General features: G+C 44.2%; 1 protein-coding gene across 4 annotated transcripts in view; it reads left to right on the plus strand.

The window, feature by feature from the left end:
- Positions 1 to 23,287, plus strand: part of ZMAT4 (zinc finger matrin-type 4) — a 575,021-nt gene that overhangs the window by 259,940 nt on the left and 291,794 nt on the right. For all 4 annotated transcript variants that reach the window (XM_073684978.1, XM_073684979.1, XM_073684980.1 and 1 more), the window contains one exon: positions 222 to 455. In XM_073684978.1, coding sequence (XP_073541079.1) covers positions 222 to 455 — 234 coding nt within the window. The remainder of the gene's footprint in view (positions 1 to 221; positions 456 to 23,287) is intronic.

Below are 23,287 nucleotides of genomic sequence, written 5' to 3' on the forward strand. Positions count from 1 at the left end.
TTCCAACCACTGTCAACGAAACAGTCAGAAAATTTTGAGCTGGATTAGGAGGGTGTAGATTAGTCGTAGATCTGGTATAGATATGTCATTTTGTTGTACGCAAAATCCCTTTAATTATGCCCATCTAAATCATGGTAAAATTGAAGATTTTGGTTTTGTCAAGTCCATATCGGACCACTAGTGATCCTTGTTCCAATTTCTAATGTTAATTTCTGTTGCAGAACCTGTGCAAGAAAACCCAGAACCCACGGAAGTCAACATCCAGGAAGAAGACACTTTATGGAGCATCCACATTGGGAGCGAGTCTCGGAAATTCTGCGACCTCTGTCGAGCTTGGTTTAACAACCCAATGATGGCTCAGCAACATTACGAAGGGAAAAAACACAAGAAGAACGCGGCACGGGCGAAGCTCCTACAAAGACTGGGTGAAACCTTGGATTCTGAGGCGCTGGAAGGTGAGTCCATTCCTTGTGTGTAATATTCTACTAAATAGTGATAAAGGTTTTCATTAATGGATGTTACTGGTAATACTGGTTAGCGTTAGCTCCATATGTAGAAGAACCATGTGGATGAAGTTTCTCCTGAGTTTCTTGATCTCTCGCTGGAACGTCAGGCTTCTTTACAGTGTGCCATGATAGTTGGAAAGGTATCCAACCTTTTGGTTTTGGTTGTCTCACTTCTGTGTAACTTGCTGTCCATTGCCTGTTTAAAGCAGCAGCGATATCAAGACATATTACAAGAAATGGGTGAAGGGTCTTTGTCTTTATGCAGGAAGTGTTGCAAGCCGTTGTCTCTCCACTGGAAGTGGGGGTGGAGCTTTATACAGGAAGTGGGGGTGGAGCTTTGTATCTATACAGGAAGTGGGGGCGGGGCTTTGTCTCTACAGAAAGTGGCGGCGGGTCTTTGTCTATTGCTAGGAAGTGGGGGTGGATGTTTGTCTCTCAGCAGGAAGTGAAGGTTCGTCTCTACAGGAAGAGGGAGCAGATCTTTGTCTTGCTACAAGAAGTGGAGACGGGTCTTTGACTCGACAGGAAGTTGAGTTGAGTGTTTCTCTCGCTACAGGAAGTGGGGGTGGATGTTTGTCTCTCAGCAGGAAGTGGAGGTTCGTCTCTACAGGAAGAGGGAGCAGATCTTTGTCTTGCTACAAGAAGTGGAGACGGGTCTTTGACTCGACAGGAAGTTGAGTTGAGTGTTTCTCTCGCTACAGGAAGTGGGGGTGGGTTTTGGTCTCTTTACAAGAAGTAGGAGCATATGTTTTTCTCTCTGCAATAAGTTATTTCAGATATTTTTCTTGCTACATGAAGTGGGGGCGAGTCTTTGTCTCTATATGAAGTGGAGGCAGGTCTTTGACTCTCTACAGGAAGTGGTGATGAGTTTTTATCTCTACAGGAGATCGTGACTGGTCTTTGTCTCTACAGGAAATGAGCAGGTCTTTGTCTCTTGCTAAAGGAAGTGGAGGTGGATCTTTATCTACAGGAAATGGGGGTGGGTCTTTATCTACAGGAAGTGGGGGTGGATCTTTATCTACAGGAAGTGGGGGTGGGTCTTTATCTACAGGAAGTGGGGGTGGGTCTTTATCTGCAGGAAGTGGGGGTGGGTCTTTATCTACAGGAAGTGGGGGTGGGTCTTTATCTGCAGGAAGTGGGGGTGGGTCTTTATCTACAGGAAATGGGGGTGGATCTTTATCTACAGGAAGTGGGGGTGGGTCTTTATCTACAGGAAGTGGGTGTGGGTCTTTATCTACAGGAAGTGGGGGTGGGTCTTTATCTACAGGAAGTGGGGGTGGATCTTTATCTACATGAAGTGGGGTGGGTCTTTATCTACAGGAAGTGGGGGTGAATCTTTATCTACAGGAAGTGGGGGTGGATCTTTATCTACAGGAAGTGGGGGTGGGTCTTTGTCTCTCTTCAGGAAGTGATGGGTGTGTGTTTGCATCTGTTGTTTTGTCTTTCACAGTCATAATGGATAGGTGGGCTTTTAGTTTATGGCAGGCAAGCTATTAGGGAATGGAAGAGGAAATGCATGATAAGCAACAAGGGAAAGAAAGTTCTAGCACCTGTAATGCTGGCAGCATGATCATAAACACTCAAAAACAGTGAATGGCAAGTTATAGAGCATAAGAAACAGGTAGTTCCTGGACATATTAGACTGTTATAATGTGCACCAAATGCTTCAACAAGTTTGGGCAGGATGATGGCAGCAAGGTTATGCTTTCCTATAGGTTTTGCGAGATAATAAAACCTAGAGTTAAGATAACATACAACTGCCACTAGAGGAGCCTACTGTATGTAGTTATACATTGATATAGCGAAACATGTGTCATACTACTGTGCTTCCTCCAGTGGTGGCTGCCGGCAAACCCGGGACATTGACCTCTAACTGTGCTGGGGATTTGGAGCTATATTACAGTAACAATAAGCTCCAAAAGCTCTAAAAATATAGTAGGGAATTACTCAGCACTGGATTTTGGAATTTTTAGATGAAAACAACAAAACAAGATTGTGTTCTCGGGTGGCCATTAATCTTAGAGAAACTTTGTCTCTATTATTCTAGAGTCTTCATTATGTCCCTTAAAGTTTTACTTTCAGATACTCAATGCACGTGGAATTATACAGAGACGTCATAGACTTATTTTTTTGCGCTTTTATTTTTTCCTCCTTTTTTTCTAAGAGATTGAATTTATATATTTTTCCATCGACATGGCTTGTTTTTGTCGGACAAGTTGCAGTTTAGAATGACACCATTTATTTTGCAATGTAATGTACTGAAAAACAGGAATGACATTACCAAGGAAGGGGTGAAATAATGAAAAACAAAAAAAAAACAATTTTGTCATTGCTATATGAGTTTGTTCATAGTCCTGTAAAAATGACATGGCATTATAATTCTCCAGGTCGGTACAATACCAAACTAGTGGTATAGTTCTTTTTATATTTTACTGGTTAAAATAAAATCCAAAACTTAAAAAAAAAATAGTTTGTTTTTATTTTTACAATGTTTTAGTTGCATTTTATTACATTTTTGGGGGGCAACTGAAAAAAAGGCAATTCTGATGTTTCAATATTTTTTTTCTCTTCTATGTTTAACATCTGATATAAATAATTTTAGATTTTGATAGATCCGACTTTTACAAATACGACAGCAGATATGTTTTTATTTCTTTATTTTTGAATGGAGAAAAGGGGGTGATTGAAACTTTCTTTACATTTGTTAAACTTTTTATTTTCATTTTTAGCCTATTTGTTTTACTCTCATTGCTATTGCCAGTAAGAACAGTTTTACTTTTAGACAGTCGTGATAAACGTGCCCCATTGTGTATACAGTTCGTGCATCTATAATTAATGGTCGTGCTGTCATCCTCTTCTACGATTCATAACCAGATTGGTAAATGTTGTCCAGTTATGATGGTATTTAAAGTTTAAAGCCCCGTCGTGTGCAGCGGGTCCCCCGGTAAGTGAGTGAATGCGATAATGTTGTGCTCATGAGCTCGGTCTTATTAAAATATTAAAGAGGCGAGAGCGGCACTTGTCCCTCAGCATATGCATCCATCCATCCAATTTTATGGATCTGATTTACTAGGGACAAAAAGTCCATGTTTAGTTAAAATAATGCGTTCTGCCAACGTTATTATGTGTGCGGTTCCTTTTTCTATTTTTACAAGAACAATATTCTCAAGAAAAAGCATGACTGATGTCAACACTGATAAAGTATTAACTTTTGTTCTTTGGAAAAAGTATTTGTTCCTTTAGAAATGTCCCTTTTCTGATCTTAAAGCAAAATGTGATATTATAATGCCAAGGGAATTTGAGGAAAACCCATATTATATGGTGGCAAGATTACTGCATATAGACAGTATATATATATATATATATATATATATATATATATATATATATATACACAAATATAGGAGTCTTCCTCTTATTATAATGTAGTAAATTAGAGAATGTAACTTAGTAATATCATTCACTTAGCCCAGGTGCCCCCATTTTTCAGGTAACTGCTCTGTCCTTGGTTCCATGTGACAGCGTTTCCTGTTCTGTAATGGGACTGGTGTGGTGTAGGAAGGGGGCTGGCTAACTATCATAGCCTTGAAAGGATAACAAAACCATTATGAGCCATTATTTCCAATAAAGAAAGTTTGGAACCAAACTAAGTATACAAGGAAAGATCCAAAGACTTTATCCGAAAGATCCCAGAAATACTCACAGGGAAATGCAGTTTGTCTTTGTGAATGATGTCTTGCTGGATAATAGGATAGCTGAGATATATGGCCTGGATTTGATCCCTTGAGTTTGTGATCTGTGGTCGGCTTCACTTTCTGCCGAACCACAGGAGACACACCTTTTCTCTGGGTGTTTGGGTTCTGCTATTCTGGCTGCAGTCTGCTTAAGTTAACACAGGTGTTTTCATTTGTCTGCCTATCACCTTTTGGGTGCAGCTTTATATTCTGTACGTCTGCTGGTGTTTCTTGCTTCTGATAGATTCATTTGGATGTTCTGACATTCTGAAGCCAGTCTGTGAGATTCCAGCAAAAGGGTTTTTGCTTTGCTGTTTCTTTGCTATACTTTACGCCTATCTTTTTTTTATCTTTAGGAAGTAGGCATTATATTTGTTAAATGTAATTGTTTTATTCTTTGCTTGGTATTTCGTTATTTACTTTACTCACTCTGGGATCTTTTCTTTGTTCAGCACACTTCTCCTCTTGAAGATAATTTACACTCTGCCATGCCCTCCGGGTCTTTAGGAAGCAATTTGTCAGCCTTTTAGGCACGTTAGGTCTGTGTTGCCATCCCCTAGTCTGTGGTTTGGTCTATCTCTGCACCCACAGGCATCACCAGGGACTACGGAGTCAGGATATCTAGTCTGTACAGGAACCAGCAGGGTCAGTTGCAGTTTTTAGTGTATAACCTATTTTCCCGAGTGAGTTGCTACACAGGCATAGCAATACTCGGAGCTGTTGGGGACATTCAGGGTGAGCCGCCGTCGATTGGGGGCACCATTGCGTTATCTTAGGGTGCCAACCTCTGCAATCAGGTAGGGACAGACCAGGGTCAGAATATGACTTTTACTAGTCACTTTTCACAGGCTAATGATCAGCCAAACAAGCATTCGTAAAAATCATTCCCAATCATTGAGCGATCAACTGATTCACCGGTTGATTGGATCAACAGGGGAAGTGACACCGACAATATGCAAACTGCATGGAGACCGCAGATCATAGCAATGCTTGCTTGTCCCCATACAATTTGCGTTGGCCTATGTAAAAGGGCCATAATGGAGCACTGATTCACTTTTGTTCAGAAATCTGGATGTGTAAACCAACCTTAAGGTAATGCAAATTAGCCCTCTCACACAACGAAAGAAACATCCTCACATTGACCTTTCAAGTCAATGTTCAACACTTGAAACATAACCAGAGATAAATACCAAGTCAGGAACTCATCTGGGGTTTTGGGGTGCATGTTGCATCAGCTGAGCCAAAATCTGCTCTATACTGATGAGGGGTAAAAACCCCAAGAGAGGCTTTCTGTAGAGGAGTTTCTGGATGCTCATGTCACACGGTTCATTAAAGGGTTAGACATTGACTTATGGGGTGGCCATATCTACTTGGTGCTACCTTTCAATTTTTGAAGAGCTAATTTACATACTTTTCTTACATGAATCACTGCCTGTAGGACTCCATACGTTGGTCTCTTGATGGAGAAGCAGTAATTCCACCCATCCCCACCTTAAAAGGGAACATCCATAGATCTCCGACATAATAAAAAAATGTGTCATAAGCACAGGCAATTTTTGGCTGCATAATTATTATTATTAAGGATGAGGATATCTGCCAAAATTTGAATTCGGCAGATTTTCTAGAATTAAGGCGAGAAATTTTATTTGTATCGAATTTAATCGATGCAAATCAAAAATGCATTATTATGCTCTGATATCTCTCCAGACCCCAGAGTATAAGAAACATAAGTAATAAAAAAATTATACTCACCTCGCATCGGCTCCCACCTGCCCTGCTGCACTGCCCCCGCTCTAGTCCTTCTTCAGTCTGGTCAACGTGGACTCTCCAAACGCATCTTTGACACCTTGAGCACTGACAGGACCCCACGACATCATGACGTTGCATGAGGCCTAGTGAAAATACCTTTGAAGAGACCACACCTGTGAGCGGCAGAAGAAGACGGCTGGCCCGGAGCTAGGCTGTACTGCAAGACAGGTGGATGACCGACGACTGTAATTTGTTTTTCAACCCCTTCTAGCCTCTCCATAATCCAGCAAAATGACAGTTGCGATTTTGCCTGATTCATCCGAAGAGAACCTAATACATTTTTAATTTTTTAATTTCTCCAAAGAGAACCCAATAAAATTTTAATTCATATTTTAATAATCAGAGATGAGCAAATCAGTTCAATGCGAATCAAATTTGCCTTAAATTCTACAAATAACAAGTTAAAATTTTATTAGATTCTCTTTGGACAAATCAAGCAAAATGCCAGTTACCATTTTCCTTGATTCGAGAACCTAATAAAATTGTAATTTGGGCAAATCCAATTTCTTGTAAAACTCATGGCGTTTTCGATTTGCCTTGAACTAATTCACTCATCTCTGATTATTACCCACCGTTGTCAGCATCATAATCCTATTGTGGACCATTTGGCATTTTCTTTATGTGCCGGCGGCAGGTTTCTAAGTGCAAAATCTGATGATTGAAGAGATAATTTACTTATGGTTAAGTTTTGTCCCTTGGTGAAAATTGCACTGACGTGGTGCAGCACAAGAGAAAACCTTTAGACTTAGATGAAAAAATAAGTCAAAAAAGTAACTTACACATTAAAGAAACTTCCATATTTTGCCTGGAAAGACTAAATGCTTTCACAGAACGGCTTTATCCATTACGGAATATTACATTTATGTGACAGTATGAATATAACATAGAAATAAATAGAATTTAATATTTTATGTCGCCAGCTATCTCCAATAACACTCACTTTCTTGCGCAGCAGAAAAATGCAAAAATTCGCATTCGTCATCTCAAGTAAATATATTAAATAAGAAATGGCGATATCATCCTCGAATTACAGCGTGGTTAAGCAGTGACAAATGATACCGAATTAACTGACTATTCCTCTACATCTTCTCTGTTCCTCGTTATCTAATACAGTCTTGCAAGAAATTTCAATCCCCGGCTGAGGCTGCACTTTATTAAGTGTGTACGGTGACATAAGATGGGAGATTGTTAATCTTCATGATGGAAAGAGCCGCAGTCGCACTAATCAGGTTTTTCGGGATCAGTTTTGTTGGCAGACGAAAGACAATGATATTTGATTCTTATTTAGTATGAAAAAATATGAAGAATGAAATTTTGTATAAAGGAATTTTGTATCATAATATTGTTAATAAAAATTACTTTTTTGCTCCTCAAAGATCCTGGTATCAAGGTAGATATTATCTAAGACACTTTTAATAAAAGATCTGCTATTCTGCCAGAAGGAACAATCGAGACCAGTAGAAAACATCCCCAAACTTTCCCTCCCTTGCTTCCCAACACACAGCCCTCCTCATCCCAGGTCCTTTAAGTGCCATTAATATCTGTCATCCAAGGGGCAAAATATGGAAACCACAACCGTTGATTCAAAACTCCAAATCCCCTGTATACATATGAATGTAAAGGGTTAAGTTTTCTTTGATACGTGGAGCCACCACCTTAGTTTCATTGGTGTCATAAACTTTTTGCATACTTTTTTTTTTATTTTTAAATGATCACTGAAGTTTGAATAAACCTTGCACCAATCAAGAAATGTTATAATATATATTTTTAGAGCAGCACGGTGGCTCAGTAGTTAGCACTGTCGTTTTGCAGCACTGGGGTCCTGGGTTCAAATCCCACCAAGGACAACATCTGCAAGGAGTTTGTATGTTCTCCCTGTGTTTGTGTGGGTTTCCTCCGGTTTCCTCCCAAACTCCGAAGACATACAGATAGGGAATCTAGATTGTGAGCCCCAATGGGGACAGTGCCCATAATGTCTGTAAAAATGCAGAATATGAGGGCTCTATATGAACAATGCATAATAAATAATGCCACTTGCTACATTTATGAGATACTTCCACTCCTCCTCCCTCCCTACTGAACTCATTATTCACTCAGAAACACTGCTAAAATCTGAGAAAGAAGACAGATTATCAGTTCACTGAGCGATCAGGTTACATGCTGCCAATAGCAGGGAAGAAGGGTGCTATAAAGAGAGCAGATACACACATAAGACTACATTCACATGCAGCATTTTTTTTCCTGCAGCCAAAACCTGCTTTCTTGGCAGTAAAATGCTACGTTCAAAAAGCTTTTCTTTTTAGCAGCGTTTTTTGGAGCAGATTACTTGTGTAATTTATCTACAGTACATGTTTAATAAAGTTAGTTTTATTCTCCAAAAACGCAGCAAAAAAAGGCAGCAAAACCTGCCCTTCCTCATTGTGTTCTAAGAGTGAAAAAACGCTGCAAAAACTGAATTGACACGCTGCAGATTCAAAAATTGCTGAAGTTCTAAAATTCAGTCAGTAAAACAAAAATACGCTTGTGCATGAGATTTCTGAACTCTTATAGCTTTTGCTGGTACTGTAAAGTGTAATTTCTTATTTGCAGAAAAAATGCTGCAAATAACGCTGCATGTGAACATAGCCTAAAAGTTGCACCTGCTTTCTAGTAAGTGTTTTATCTCACCCCAGAGCTGAATTCACATCTACCCTGCTCAGTACTGCCTTATAATATCTTCCATGCTGCTTCTGAAGAAGTGCTACAAAGTAAAAGATGAGCTGGATCTCCTCTTTTCTGTGTGTCCTGTGTAGGTGAGATATCATAGCAGCCAGTCTATATCCACTAGCTTAGCGACAAATGAAAATGAGAGACACAGTCTGCAAGTGGGAAAATGCAGGATACAAGTCATGTAATGACCAGAAATAGTGTTATTCCTCATGACTAGGGATGTGCGAACCGGAATGGTAAAATTTGGGGTCCGTACCGGACACCTAGTGTCTGTGCACGGACCCCAAACATGGGTCCAATCAACAAGCTTTTCCGGCGTGGGCACTTCCAGCTCAATCACAGCCATGTCAAGTATTGGCATGGTTGTGATTGGCCGGCACACTGTATAAAAAAAAAAATAATAATAAAAAAAAGAAAAAAGAGGTGGGGTTTCTTCTATTCTTGATAACCAGCACAGGTAAAGCTGACAGCTGGAAAAACATGGTCTTTTTCAATTCAAGTGTAAGGGGAAAGATTGGTAAGTGGCATCATTGGAGAGGCTTGTAGTATATTAAGGGCACTTTTTTTAATCAAAATTTAACTTAATAATAATCTTTTTATTTATATAGCGCCAATATATTCCGCAGCGCTTTACAATTCAGACAATTTACAGACATTATTACTTATGGTACATTTTTCATTGGGATTGAAAAAATTTGGAAAAAAGGGATGAAATAAAAGTGGAGTATTATTCTCAGCATAGCCTGAAAATCTCAGTAACGATTGGTTCATTGGGGTGAAATCACCTCTGGCCATGTTGGGGCGCCGTAGTTCTAGTTTGGCACCGGTGACGCTAATTACATGTGACTTTTGCGAGGCATTTGGCCTTAATGCTCTAAATCACTCCCGTATCTTTTAATGCCCCCTGCTCCCCCCCCCCCCTATTTCTTTTGAATAATGTCACCATTTTTGCAGTCTCCGTACACTAAATATACTGACCGTGGATTAAAACAATGATTTTACCCTTGAATAAACTGAACATTAGGAAGCTGGAAGGTTGGGGTCTTGAACTCTGCCACTTTGATTTATTGCCTTCCCCCGGTATTTCACAATCATCCAGTTCTTTATTTGTACTTGGCCAATGTCACCGCAGTCAGGGTAGGATGTGTGATGGCGGCGCTGTGTTACTTAACGAGACGGGGTCAGGGGTTATTATTGTATCGGCTCTGGGAAGGCGTTCTGCTCCTGTCGAATGTCAGAATTGTAAAGTGGCGGATGAGCTGGGCGCTGCCACGGAAAGTAATAGAAGTTACTCATTTATTTTATATGCTAATGGATTAAAGGAGAAATACGAGCACAACTAATACATTGTGAGTGCTGAATGACGGGAGACTTAATGTATCCAAATAAGCTCTGTTTTCTTTCTCCTAGGAAGCATCGCTTGGGAGAAATATAGTTTCCCTTGTAGGGGTTTTACTCACTTGGGTGCGACGGGAGGAAAACAAGCATGTTCCCTTAAAAGTCCATGTCGGTTTATTGCTTCATAAACCAACCAGCAAAAAGGAAAAACAAAGCAGCCTTTAGTTCAGGCAAACAAAGTAAAGTGTCCGTTAAGCAAGTCTCCGCTGAGCCAGTCCTGTGGGCACACATGGCTGGGTAGCATCCAGTATCCTGGCCCGGTCTGGAGAAAACCACAGACTGGAGGCCTTCTCCCTCCAAACACACAGACCATGTGCCAAACAACGGCCACCATTTTATAGGTTGTCAACCACACCCAGAGGTGAGGTATGTTGGTAGCTGGACCCGCCCATCTCTCTAAGCTACCCATAACCTGGTCCCAGGTGCATCAAACAGCCTCTAAGTGCTTACGTGCACTAGAGAAACACTCCGGGTTACATCACTGAGGACAGCCATCTCTGTGACACATACCTCCCATCAACTATGTGACCATTAGCCACCTTACTCCCTCCAAAGTTATAGAAAGAGTTTTGCAACATCCCCCAAACCATGTACATGAGAACTGAGCTGCAGTACCTGAATACCGCCACCACACAGTGGGTGTCACTGTATAGTGCACTAACCATTGCAGCAGCTGATTGGTGGGGTTGCCAGATAAATGACCCCCACCGATCTGTTAATTAAGACCTCTCCAAAAAGGTAGGTCATCAATATCCATGTCCCTGACATCCCCTTTAATGATAACTGCACTGATATTAGATATTGTATACCACATTGAATGTCACCCGTATTTCCAATAGACCGATACAGCAGAGAAACATTGAAATAGATTTGTTACAATTTTGGAATGAGTGAGTAACTTAAAGGGGTTGTCTAAATAAGACCATCCCATTCTACATGTTGTATTATGACATAAGGGCGTCATAAAGGGTAGGGGCTGTACCTGCTAGGGACCACCTATTAAAAATGAGCGTCTCGCAATCTTTTTGACATTACATTATCAGCTATGTATTTGTAATTCTGCCTTTCTTCTTCAGTGGTAATATGTGGCTGGATAAAGCTTTAAATACTAGCCCTATAGTAATCAGCTTCCCGTTTTTTTTTTTTCTTCTAATGTACAGTAAATTATATATTATTTATTTATTTTTTTAATATTTTTTTTATTATTTATTTTATTATTTTGATTATTTATACTTTTTTATATACTTTATACTTGTTGTCTATTTTATTTTCTTATTTTTCTCAGTTAAGTCATACAGAAAATAACAGATTTTCCAGTAGAAATCATTTCTAAAAAGTCTTGTGCGTAGATATTATTGTTTTATTCTTGTTATGATCCCTCCTGCTACTCTCAGAACGTCCACCACATATATCCAGTGCCGGTGGTCGCACATGCTCAGTAGCTCAGTCACATCACTCAGATCCGCCTCTTAGATTTGGGTGGTTGAGTTATTCCTGCTATTGTGCATACAGCCAATATTAATCAAGACACTCAAAATGGCTTCTTCTTGTCGGCACTGGACTCTCATGGCCTTCACGAAAACTGACGGTGATATATGGACCGGTATCTGACCTTGAACTAAACCGTCACATATATGCCTGTGAGGCTTTTAAGTTCAGGTTACGAGATCTGTGACCAGTCTGGATATCAAGGTCCGTACTTGAAGTGTGATACCAGCCTGGACATTCTGAAGGAGAGACAAATAACCACCAGGGGGAGCCATAACACAGTGTCCAAAAGCAATATCTAAACCAAAAGGTATTTTTAAAGCAATATTCTAGTTGAATTTTTTTTAGAATAATTGTGACCTGTAAGAAAAAAATGTACTTTGATAATGGAACAACTCCTCTAAAAAACAAAAACATCAATCTGAACTATATATTTTTAAAGAGGACCTGTTACTTGGTCAAAAGTGGCCTGTTTTTGCTCTTATTTTATTCCCGCTGTTTTTTTAACTTGAAAAAGACAACAGTTCGGCCTTGAAACTGTGATGCGTCTGGGGTCGAACCCCTGAGCCTGTGCTTTGTGGTCGGCTTCTCTGTCCGCTGAGCCACAGCAGATACATCTTTTTTTCCTGGTGTTTAGTTTCTGTTATTTTTCCTTCAGTCTTTAGGGTGACAGGTGTTTTCATTTACTCATTTGTCTGCCCTATCACCTTTCGAGTGCGGCTTTATATACTTTCCCCTTGCTGGTATTTCCTGCTGGTGATAGTCTCATTTGGATATCCAGCCATACTGCAGTAGTTTAAGCCAGTCAGTGAAAGATCAGCTAGGGTTTATCTCTCTGCTGTTTATGTTCTTTACCATACACCTATCTTCTGTTTCTTTTTAGGAAGTCATAGAATCATAGAATCATAGAATCATAGAATGGTAAAGTTGGAAGGGACCTCCTGGGTCATCTGGTCCAACCCCCTGCTCAAAGCAGGATTCACTAGATCATCTCAGACAGATGTCTGTCCAGCCTCTGTTTGAAGACGTCCATTGAAGGGGAACTCACCACCTCTCGTGGCAGCCTGTTCCACTCATTAATCACCCTAACTGTCAAAAAGTTTTTTCTAATATCTAATCTGTGTCTCCTCCCATTTAGTTTCATCCCATTGCTTCTAGTCTTTCCTTGTGCAAATGAGAATAAAGATGATCCTTCTACAATGTGACAGCCCTTGACATATTTGTAGACAGCTATTAAGTCTCCTCTCAGTCTTCTTTTTTGCAAGCTAAACATTCCCAAATCCTGCAACCGTTCCTCATAGGACATGGTTTGCAGACCAGTCACCATTCTGGTCGCTCTTCTCTGAACTTGCTCCAGTTTGTCTATGTCTTTTTTAAAATGTGGTGCCCAAAACTGTACACAGTATTCCAGATGAGGTCTGACCAAAGAGGAGTAAAGACCGATAATGACTTCACGTGATCTAGACTGTATGCTTCTGCTAATACATCCCAGAATTGTATTTGCCTTTTTTGCTGCTGCATCACACTGTTGACTCATGTTCAGTCTATGATCTATTAGTATACCTAAGTCTTTTTCACATGTACTGTTGCTTAGCTCTATTCCTCCCATTCTGTATATGCTTTTTTCATTTTTATTGCCCAGATGTAGTACTTTGCATTTTTCCCTGTTAAAAACCATTCTGTTGGTTGCTGCCCACTGCTCCAGTTTATTTAGGTCTTTTTGAATCCTCTCTCTCTCTTCTCTAGTATTAGCTATCCCTCCTAGCTTTGTGTCATCAGCAAATTTAATCAGCTTACCCTCAATTCCTTCATCTAAATCATTGATAAAGATGTTGAACAATACAGGTCCCAGGACGGAGCCCTGTGGTACCCCACTTGAGACATTCATCCAGCTGGATGTGAAGCCATTTACAACCACCCTTTGAGTCCGATCACTAAGCCAGTTATGAATCCACCTAACAGTTGCCTGGTCCATTGCATACTTGGTCATTTTTTCAATAAGGATGGTGTGAGATACTTTGTCAAATGCTTTGCTGAAGTCAAGATATACTATATCTACAGCATTTCCCTGATCCACCCAGTCAGTGATTCTGTCATAGAAGGAAATTAAGTTAGTCTGACATGACTTGTTAGTTACAAACCCATGCTGACTCTGGTTAATCACTTCATTCTTATCCATGTACTTACATACATGTTGTTTAATAATTTGTTCAAAGATCTTTCCTGGTATAGAAGTCAGACTCACCGGCCTATAGTTCCCTGGGTCCACCTTCTTCCCCTTTTTGAAGATAGGAACAACATTTGCTCTTCTCCAGTCTTCTGGGACTTCTCCTGTTCTCCAAGAATTTTCAAAGATTATGGAGAGTGGTTCTAAAATTTCTTCTACGATCTCCTTCAGTACTCTGGGGTGTAATTCATCTGGACCTGGAGACTTGAACTCATTTATGTTAGCTAAATATTCCCTCACAATCTTTCTGTTTACAGATAACTTGGATTCCTCTATTCCTTTAAAAGGACAGTGAAGATCAGTTGATGTTACATTTTCTTTCTGAGAGAAAACAGATGCAAAATAGGAATTAAAAAGTTTGGCCTTCTCAACATCCTCTCTTACCAGTTCTCCATTTTCATCCTGTAAAAATCCTATAGCATCTTTGACTTTTCTTTTACTTTTGACATACCCCCAAAATCCTTTTTTATTGCTTTTGACATCTCTTGCAAGCCTTAATTCATTGTCAGCTTTAGCTAACCTGATACGTGCCCTGCAGGATCTGCAGACTGCATTATAATCTTCTTTAGATATGCCTCCCTCTTTCCATTTAATAAACATTTCTTTCTTTCGTTTTAGCATGTGTTTAAGTTCTGTGTTCATCCATCCTGGTTTCCTTAAAAGCTTCCCATTCTTCCTACTTTTCGGGATTGTTAACGATTGTGCTTTGAGAATCTCATTTTTAAAAATTTCCCATCCTTCCTGGACATTTTTGTCCTTAAGGACATCCAGCCATTGGATCCCTCCTATTCTCTTTCTGAGTCTCTTAAAATCTGCCTTTCTAAAATCTAACCTTGAAGTTTGAGTCTTCACATGTCTTCCTCCTCTAGTTATCCAAAATTCTATAATAGCATGATCGCTGCCTCCTAGGGTCCCAGCCACCTTTACCTCCTCAACCATTTCCTCCCTGTTTATAAGGATTAGATCCAAAGTAGCAGATCCCCTTGTTTTCTCCCCTACCTTTTGGAAGATAAAGTTGTCAGCAAGAGAGGATAAGAATTTGCTTGACCTGTTAGTTTTACTTGAGAGAGATTCCCAACAAATGTCTGGATAGTTGAAATCTCCCATGACCACTACGTCATATTTTTTGGAGAACTTGGTCATTTGATACATAAAAAGTTCATCCATATCTTCAGCTTGCCCAGGTGGCCTGTAGTAAATGCCTACAATGGTGTCCTTTCCGTTGTTCTCTCCTTGTATTCTTACCCAAACAGTTTCCACAGAACTCCCAGTCTCTTAACAGTACTTACTTAATCCTTTATTTGTATTTTGTGGTTTGTTTTACTCACTCTGGGATCTCTTTCTATTTCAGCACACTTTTCCTTCTGTAGGTAATTTGCACTCTGCTCTGCCCTCCGGATCTTTAGGAGGAACGTGAAGCGCTCGACGGCCTTTCAGGAAGCATAGGTCCGAGTTGCCATCGTCTAGTCTGTGGTTAGGGCTATGTCAGCTCACGCAGGAACCACTAGGGACTGCGGGGTCAGAATCTCTAGTCTGTATAGGAACCAGCAGGGTCAGTTGCAGTTTTTAGTGTGTTTTCTATTTTCCCAAGTGAGTTGCTGCACAGTCATCAGAAACGTGTAGTTAAATAAAAACCTTTTCATCTACTACTACAAAAGTTGCAAGAACTGTTTATCCAGTCACGTAGCCTATCATGAAATTGTTTTTTTTCCTACTGATGAAGATCCTCTAGGGCGTGTCTTTAGGCTGCTCTGCATAAATATCCTGTAAGAAACACCCCCTTGGAAAAGATCCTAAAAATTAGCACTAAATAATAAAGTCCATATCTCTGGAACTGTATGGCGGATTTAAAAAAAAAATAAAAAAATTGAGGGAGCAGAGGAAATAAGATAAAAGCAAAACTGGACACTTTTCAGCTGGTGTCTATGTTAGTCATGGTCCTTCTTTAGTCCCTCACTTGGACAGTGATGGACATTTCTAGACTTGCAGCTCCGGTGACTTACACTCGCTATCATTATTCTCCAGTTCAGGGTTGTATTTCTCCACAGATAGTCCCAGACATCTCAGTTAATCATTTCTATAGACATTTCTTTGGCTGCTCATTCAGCCCGAAAGATTTCTTGTCAGCGGAAAACTTTGCAGCCCGATAAGCGAGTGGGTTCTCTGAGACATTGCTGCCAAAATACTGGAAATAGCATCCAGCCAATGGTTCAATCAGGGCAGAAGATCAAAGCGTTGAGACAAGAACTGCACAGATGTCAGTGGGTGAATCAAAGAAAGTTCTCTCAATCAGTCAAGAAGTGCGGGAAGAAAAGAGTCTGTTAGTGAAGGACCTGCCGGGCCTCATGAAGAAGGGCTAAGACTTTTGATCCAGGTGCTTCTACGTTGGGTCACTTTTCGGCCGCCCTCTGATCCACGCGATGCCCTTTACTTCATCTGCGAAGAAGCTTCTCTTGAACTCTTTTTTATCTTTGAATCCCACTGTTTTTGGCAACGAGCTTTGGAATAAACTCTGATAATAATGACCTTTCCAATATAAAAGCCCGAAAAGAAAGGAGCTAAAATTATTTTTTTTAATTGAAATTCTTCTTTAGGTCACTTTACATAAAAATGTTAAATCTAGACCGTATGACATTTCTCCTAATAATAGGTTTTGGGGGTGTTTTATCAATTACGAACGAGTGATTTCAAGTCAGACTTTCTAATTCAATGTCATTGGTTGACCTTCTAAAAGCCTTTTTTTCTTTGCTAAATCTCCTTAAGAAGAACCCATAAACATCATTTTTTTTAACTTGGTGTAAAAGTCGCCATTTTCCTGAATCAGGCGTTGTTTTTCTTTTGTTTCTGTCCCTTTCCAATCCTGAGATATTGGCCCTCCTCCTTATGTATAAATGTATAATATAATTTTTTTAGCCAACTGGGTGTGGACCTCAAAAAGACACCCAGAAAGGAAAGTGATTGCCCACGCCCACTTGTCTTGGAAGGCAAGATTTACATGCAGAGAAAAATATAAATCGAGTCTTCTTAGTTTAAAGTGGGCATGGTCCTCATCTATTCTCTGTGGTTTTCTTCTTGACGGCCACGCCCAGTTGGCTACCAAGACTAGATTTATCTACAGGGAGGAGGGGTCATATCTCAGGAACGGAGAGGCGCAGGAACAAGAGAAAAACATCCCCGGATTCAGGAGAACATCGGCATTCACACCAGGTAAAAAAAACTACATATTTATGGCAAGTGACGGATTCTCTTTAATGGAGTCTTACTGGCAATGCTCCATAGGAAAAGTATGCGAATTAGCTCTCTACCCTAAAGAAAACTTTGTCACCAGGACCACCTTTTGGAGCAAGCTACAGGCAACTTTTTATTTTACTTGCATCTAAAGATCTGCCCTGGACAGTCTGGTAAATGTTGTTGCCTATCTACCTTCCGAGGAAGTCTTCAGAGTCCATTAAAGGGAAGCAGGACATGTAGCAAAAAAAAAAAGCTAAACTCATCTATTTAATCTCCGTCCAGTCCAGTATTGGTACTCACTAATCCTGCAACGATGATATCACATCCATCATTCATGTGACCGCTGCAGCTAATCACTCAGTGGTTGTTTGAAATACATATAAGCATCATCTTTGAGGCCACTAATTGGCAGCAGCGGTCGTGTGAATGATGGATGTGACATCAGAACTGCAGAAGATTACCAAAGCAGCAGGGCTAGAGCGGTGGAGGCTTGATTATGTGAGTATCAATCACTTTCTTAAAATCCCAGACTACAGTGACGCGCCCCCTGGGACATATTCCTTTTTGAGGGGAATACCCGGCACCGGATCAGATGGGGGGTTGTAGTCTTCCGAGTGGCTGTGACCCGGTCCGTGCCCAGGGCGTCAAGCTCAGTGTTATGTGGCAGTCCTACAGATGTTATTAAGAGTTCTTTTGTGTCGACTACGCCACCCGTTGTGATGCGGTCACTGTGGCCGCCGCTGCAGCAGGGTCCGCTGAGGCTGATGGTGGGTGCGCAGCTTGGTGGAATAACCCCCAACGGGAGGGGTATAGCCTCAGGGGGGACAGGTGCAGAGGATGGGGGTTGTGGTGGTGCAGTGCAGACGGCAATGAAGACAGAGTCGGGTTGTGCAGTTAAGGGTGTTTACTTACTGCAGATGTTGTACTGGTCACTCCAGCTTCGAGTGACCACCCGAGCCGTGCTGCGTCCACCAGGTCCTGGATCCAGCCAACCCCCAAACAAGTCCGGAGCGTGGCCCTGAGCTCTCCTTCTGTCCCGTTCTCTGGCCGTCCCCACCAGTGATCCACCTAAGTCCAGCTCCCTCGGGCCTTCTGTTGGGACACCCTTGGCCTTGGGTTCCCTGACCCTTCATGTGGTGTGCCTTCAGGGTGGATGTGATGGGTGGCCGTGGCAGATGCTGCCCACGGCTTCCGGTCTCTGGCTAGGGTGTGTTTTCTGCCCCCACCAGCTTGGGTTCCGGTACCCTGTGCCGACTCCTCACCCGGTGCTTTAATTTGGGTTCTTGGGTCCTCTCTGTTTTCCCCTCTGGGTACTCCTTCTCTGCTCCTCTCTCACTCAGGGTCTCTCTCTTGCTGCAGGCTGACTTCCTCTCTGCTTGCTGTCTGCTCCTCTGCAGCTGTCTTGCTGTCTCCAACTGACTTGTTCTCTGCATCTGACCCTGTTCTTTGATGGTGCCCACCTTATATACACCCTCTATGTGTGAGCTCAGGTGACCAGCACCCAATGAGCTCCTATCTTTACCCAGGCTGCTCCCCCTATCTGCCCCTACACTACTTGGGATGTACCACCCCCCTCCCACTCCAGCCAGGAACAGACTCGGTCGTACCTGCACATTTCTAAGTGGGAGTACCGTCGGCCTGTTCCTCGGAAATGGGATGTGTGTAGTGCATGCAGCCTACTGAGCTCAGTTCCACACTCCATCCTTACCCGGGAGTGGAATATCACACCTCTGGGTTGAGGTGCAATACCCCTGTAGCAGCCGAACCCTCAGGGTGCTACATTCCCCCCTGGTAAATCACAGCACGTCCTCGGGCTGTAAGACATAAACACCAAACATACAAAATTTTTCATAAACATATAAAATATATAAAACATTATATATATAGAACTTTCTCGTCGCCTCTGGCTCCTCCTCCGGTCACTGTGCAACGTGTGACCGGGTACAGTGCGACAGTCTTTCTAGAAAACATGGTTTTCCTATAAAACCAGTAGGGGGCGCTTTAGGAAGCGCAACTATATACAGGGAAAGTTGGCCGCTCTCAGTCCTCGGCCAGGTAAAGGGAAGGGAATGGCTGCTCACAGCCCTCAGCCTGGTATGGATACGGAATAACGGGTAACAGTTCACTCAGCTGGTCCCAACGGGGACTATATATATGTAGCAACAGTTTCTTTGTACCCCGGTCGGGTAACTATTTACATCTACTGCTCTGCCGCACTCAACGGCGTCGTCCTCCTGCTCTTTGCTTGTAGCTGGTTGTAACTTCAGACCCGTCCGGGTCCTCTTGCTCCTCCTCCTCGCACTGCAACTCCTCCTCCGTCAGGCGGTGTACGTGGAGGGCATAAGGTCCTTTGGCACACTTGTGCCGGGTAAAGGTGACCTCATCTCCGATGTAGAGGTCACGACCTCTGTGCCCCTCCGGCAGATGGGACTCCACATCTCTGCGCGTGACAAAGACGTCGCCGGGGGTGTTGTTGTCTCGGATGAAGCCCCACCCATGCTGCTGGTTGAACTTGATCACTGTCCCGATGGTGCGGGGACAATGCGCTGCACGGGGGTCCCTCCTGGTCCGGCTCTTCTGCTCGGCGCTCCTTATTTGGGCCTGTTGTTCTCGGACCCGCCTCTCTCTCCGCCCCCTTGCGAACTCTTCGAGCTGCTGTCGGCAACATTCAGCACGCTCTGCTGCAGCTGCCCTGGTTTCCTGAGTGAACCCCATTAGGTCTTCTCCGGTGGGGTCCCACTCAAACTGTGCTTCCGCTAGCGGGGGCGAGATCCGTGCCACGGGCTTCGGAGCCGGAATCAGGGGTTCATCCAGGGGTCTTAGTCTCTGCTGCCGTTCCAGCTCATGATATTCTTCGGGCCAGATGAAGGGCCGCCCGTCCGGCCATGTGAGCTGGCTGAACAAGTCCTCCCCCAGGTGTGGCACCCTTGGTTTTACGGGCGCGGGCGCGGTGGTGGTGGCGCCCGGGTTGCCCAGGCCTTGCGGCCAGGCCTGGGGCACCTGGAAGGTGAAGGGCACCGTTAGGACGGCGGCGCCCTGGGCTACCTGGCCTTGCGGCCAGGCCGGAGGCTCCGCGGAGGTAGGGGGCGCTGTTGGTGATGCGGCGCCCGGGGGTACTAGGCCTTGCGACCAGGCTGGTGGTATTTCCTGCTTTGTCACGCTCCGGGTCGAGGCGCGTGACGTCACAGGGGTCGCTGCGGCGGCTTCCGGTCGGGGCCTAGTCCATAGCGGTGACATGGCGGCTACGGGCACAGCAGGGAAACTTTCGGGCTCTGCAACGGGGAGCTGGGGCAGGTGGGCGGTTTCCCGGCTTGGGGTATAGGCGTCCCCTTTACCTGCCTCCATGCGTTCGGCTCCCTTCTCGGCGCCGTCTTCGGCCTTTGGTCCTCCCGCGCCATCCTCAGAGGCGGTCTGTTTCCTCTTCCAGGGTAGCGTGCTCCGTTGACTGGTCTCAGCTTGCTGGGCCATCTCCCGGCTCCATTCCGCCAATATCTCGCGCTGTACCCGGGCCATCCTCCTTGCGAGGCCCTCCAGGGCAGTGTGTGCACACTCCCGGTCTCGGGGGAGCTGTGCAAGGACCTCCACTAGGCCTAGTGGGGTCGTGGTGTCTAGCAGGCTCCTGACCAACGGGTCGGTGCTGCTCTGCTCTTCTTCCAGCAGGCTCCTGGCCAGCGGGCCGGTGCTGCTCTGCTCTCCTTCCTCGGTCTTTAGCAGACTCCTGGCCAGCGGGCCGGTGCTGTTCTGCTTTCTCTCCATATCCGGGTAAACTCCTCCGATACTCTTCGTTAGACTTCTTGCCTCCGGGTGCGCTCGCTCCAGACTGCTCCAAGCGACACCCATCTTCGTTCTTTTCTTTCGTCTCCTCCCACTTCGAGGGCGGTCCCGGGGCAACTCGGTGACTGTCAGCTCCAGGGGTAGTTCTTTCACGCTGACAGACACCTCCAGCATCACAGTCTCCGTTGGTGGGGGCGGTTTCCACTTTTGGCGCCATTTTCTGTCCTGGCCCACGATGGGAGGTGGCCTCTCGCCCTCCTTTGGCACGCCCATAATGGCGTCCGCTGCTCTTCCAAGGCGGGAAATCTTCGGATTTGGCGGGAAGCGTCGCCCAGTGGCGGGAAACTCTGCAGATGGCGGGAACAAGCTGGAAATGGCGGACAATCGGCGGGAAACGACCTGTGATGGGGTCCGATGGCGTGGACCCTCCGGAACCGGCAGGAGACTTCTTTCTGAGGTAAACTTGCACTTTTCTTCAGGCACGCAGTACCCGGGTGTTGCGGGCACGGTATCCTGCCGACTACGCCAAAGTTGACGCGCCCCCTGGGACATATTCCTTTTTGAGGGGAATACCCGGCACCGGATCAGATGGGGGGTTGTAGTCTTCCGAGTGGCTGTGACCCGGTCCGTGCCCAGGGCGTCAAGCTCAGTGTTATGTGGCAGTCCTACAGATGTTATTAAGAGTTCTTTTGTGTCGACTACGCCACCCGTTGTGATGCGGTCACTGTGGCCGCCGCTGCAGCAGGGTCCGCTGAGGCTGATGGTGGGTGCGCAGCTTGGTGGAATAACCCCCAACGGGAGGGGTATAGCCTCAGGGGGGACAGGTGCAGAGGATGGGGGTTGTGGTGGTGCAGTGCAGACGGCAATGAAGACAGAGTCGGGTTGTGCAGTTAAGGGTGTTTACTTACTGCAGATGTTGTACTGGTCACTCCAGCTTCGAGTGACCACCCGAGCCGTGCTGCGTGCACCAGGTCCTGGATCCAGCCAACCCCCAAACAAGTCCGGAGCGTGGCCCTGAGCTCTCCTTCTGTCCCGTTCTCTGGCCGTCCCCACCAGTGATCCACCTAAGTCCAGCTCCCTCGGGCCTTCTGTTGGGACACCCTTGGCCTTGGGTTCCCTGACCCTTCATGTGGTGTGCCTTCAGGGTGGATGTGATGGGTGGCCGTGGCAGATGCTGCCCACGGCTTCCGGTCTCTGGCTAGGGTGTGTTTTCTGCCCCCACCAGCTTGGGTTCCGGTACCCTGTGCCGACTCCTCACCCGGTGCTTTAATTTGGGTTCTTGGGTCCTCTCTGTTTTCCCCTCTGGGTACTCCTTCTCTGCTCCTCTCTCACTCAGGGTCTCTTCAAGCTGCAGGCTGACTTCCTCTCTGCTTGCTGTCTGCTCCTCTGCAGCTGTCTTGCTGTCTCCAACTGACTTGTTCTCTGCATCTGACCCTGTTCTTTGATGGTGCCCACCTTATATACACCCTCTATGTGTGAGCTCAGGTGACCAGCACCCAATGAGCTCCTATCTTTACCCAGGCTGCTCCCCCTATCTGCCCCTACACTACTTGGGATGTACCACCCCCCTCCCACTCCAGCCAGGAACAGACACTGTCGTACCTGCACATTTCTAAGTGGGAGTACCGTCGGCCTGTTCCTCGGAAATGGGATGTGTGTAGTGCATGCAGCCTACTGAGCTCAGTTCCACACTCCATCCTTACCCGGGAGTGGAATATCACACCTCTGGGTTGAGGTGCAATACCCCTGTAGCAGCCGAACCCTCAGGGTGCTACAACAGCGCTGGTCCTAATGATAATCCACCATGAAAGCATCCAACAAGACATCCATCACATGTTGAAAGAAATGTGTGCGAATTTTTGCCGAGGTTTGTGTGTCCAGAACCCGCAGACCTCAGTGTCCCACAGTGTCCAGAACTTATTTTTTTGGGGAAAGTATATAAGACTGCTATAATATCTTCTAGACAATTCTGTCATGCGGTTCCTAAATTATACTACTTTATATTGGTGCATAATAACACATTACCATTATACTACCATATGGTCCTTTTATAGTTAGTGTAAGCACATAGGAGTCATGCAGTGCCTGAATAATACTGCCACACCATGCCCACATAATACCGCCATGCCATGCCTAAATAATGCTGCCGTGCCGTACCTAAATAATGCCACCATGCCGTGCCCAAGTAATACTGCCATGCTGTACCTAAATAATACCACCATTCCGTGCCTAAATAATACCGCCATGACATACCTAAATAATACCACCATGCCTTGCCCAAGTAATACTGCCATGCCGTACCTAAATAATACTGCCATGTCATACCTAAATAATACTGCCATGCTGTGCATAATAATACCGCCATGCTGTACCTAAGTAATACCGCCATGTCAAACCTAAATAACACTGCC

This window comes from Phyllobates terribilis, unplaced genomic scaffold, assembly GCF_046119375.1.
Source record: "Phyllobates terribilis strain yellow unplaced genomic scaffold, ASM4611937v1 Scaffold_5__5_contigs__length_657084704, whole genome shotgun sequence".
NCBI lineage: Eukaryota > Metazoa > Chordata > Amphibia > Anura > Dendrobatidae > Phyllobates > Phyllobates terribilis.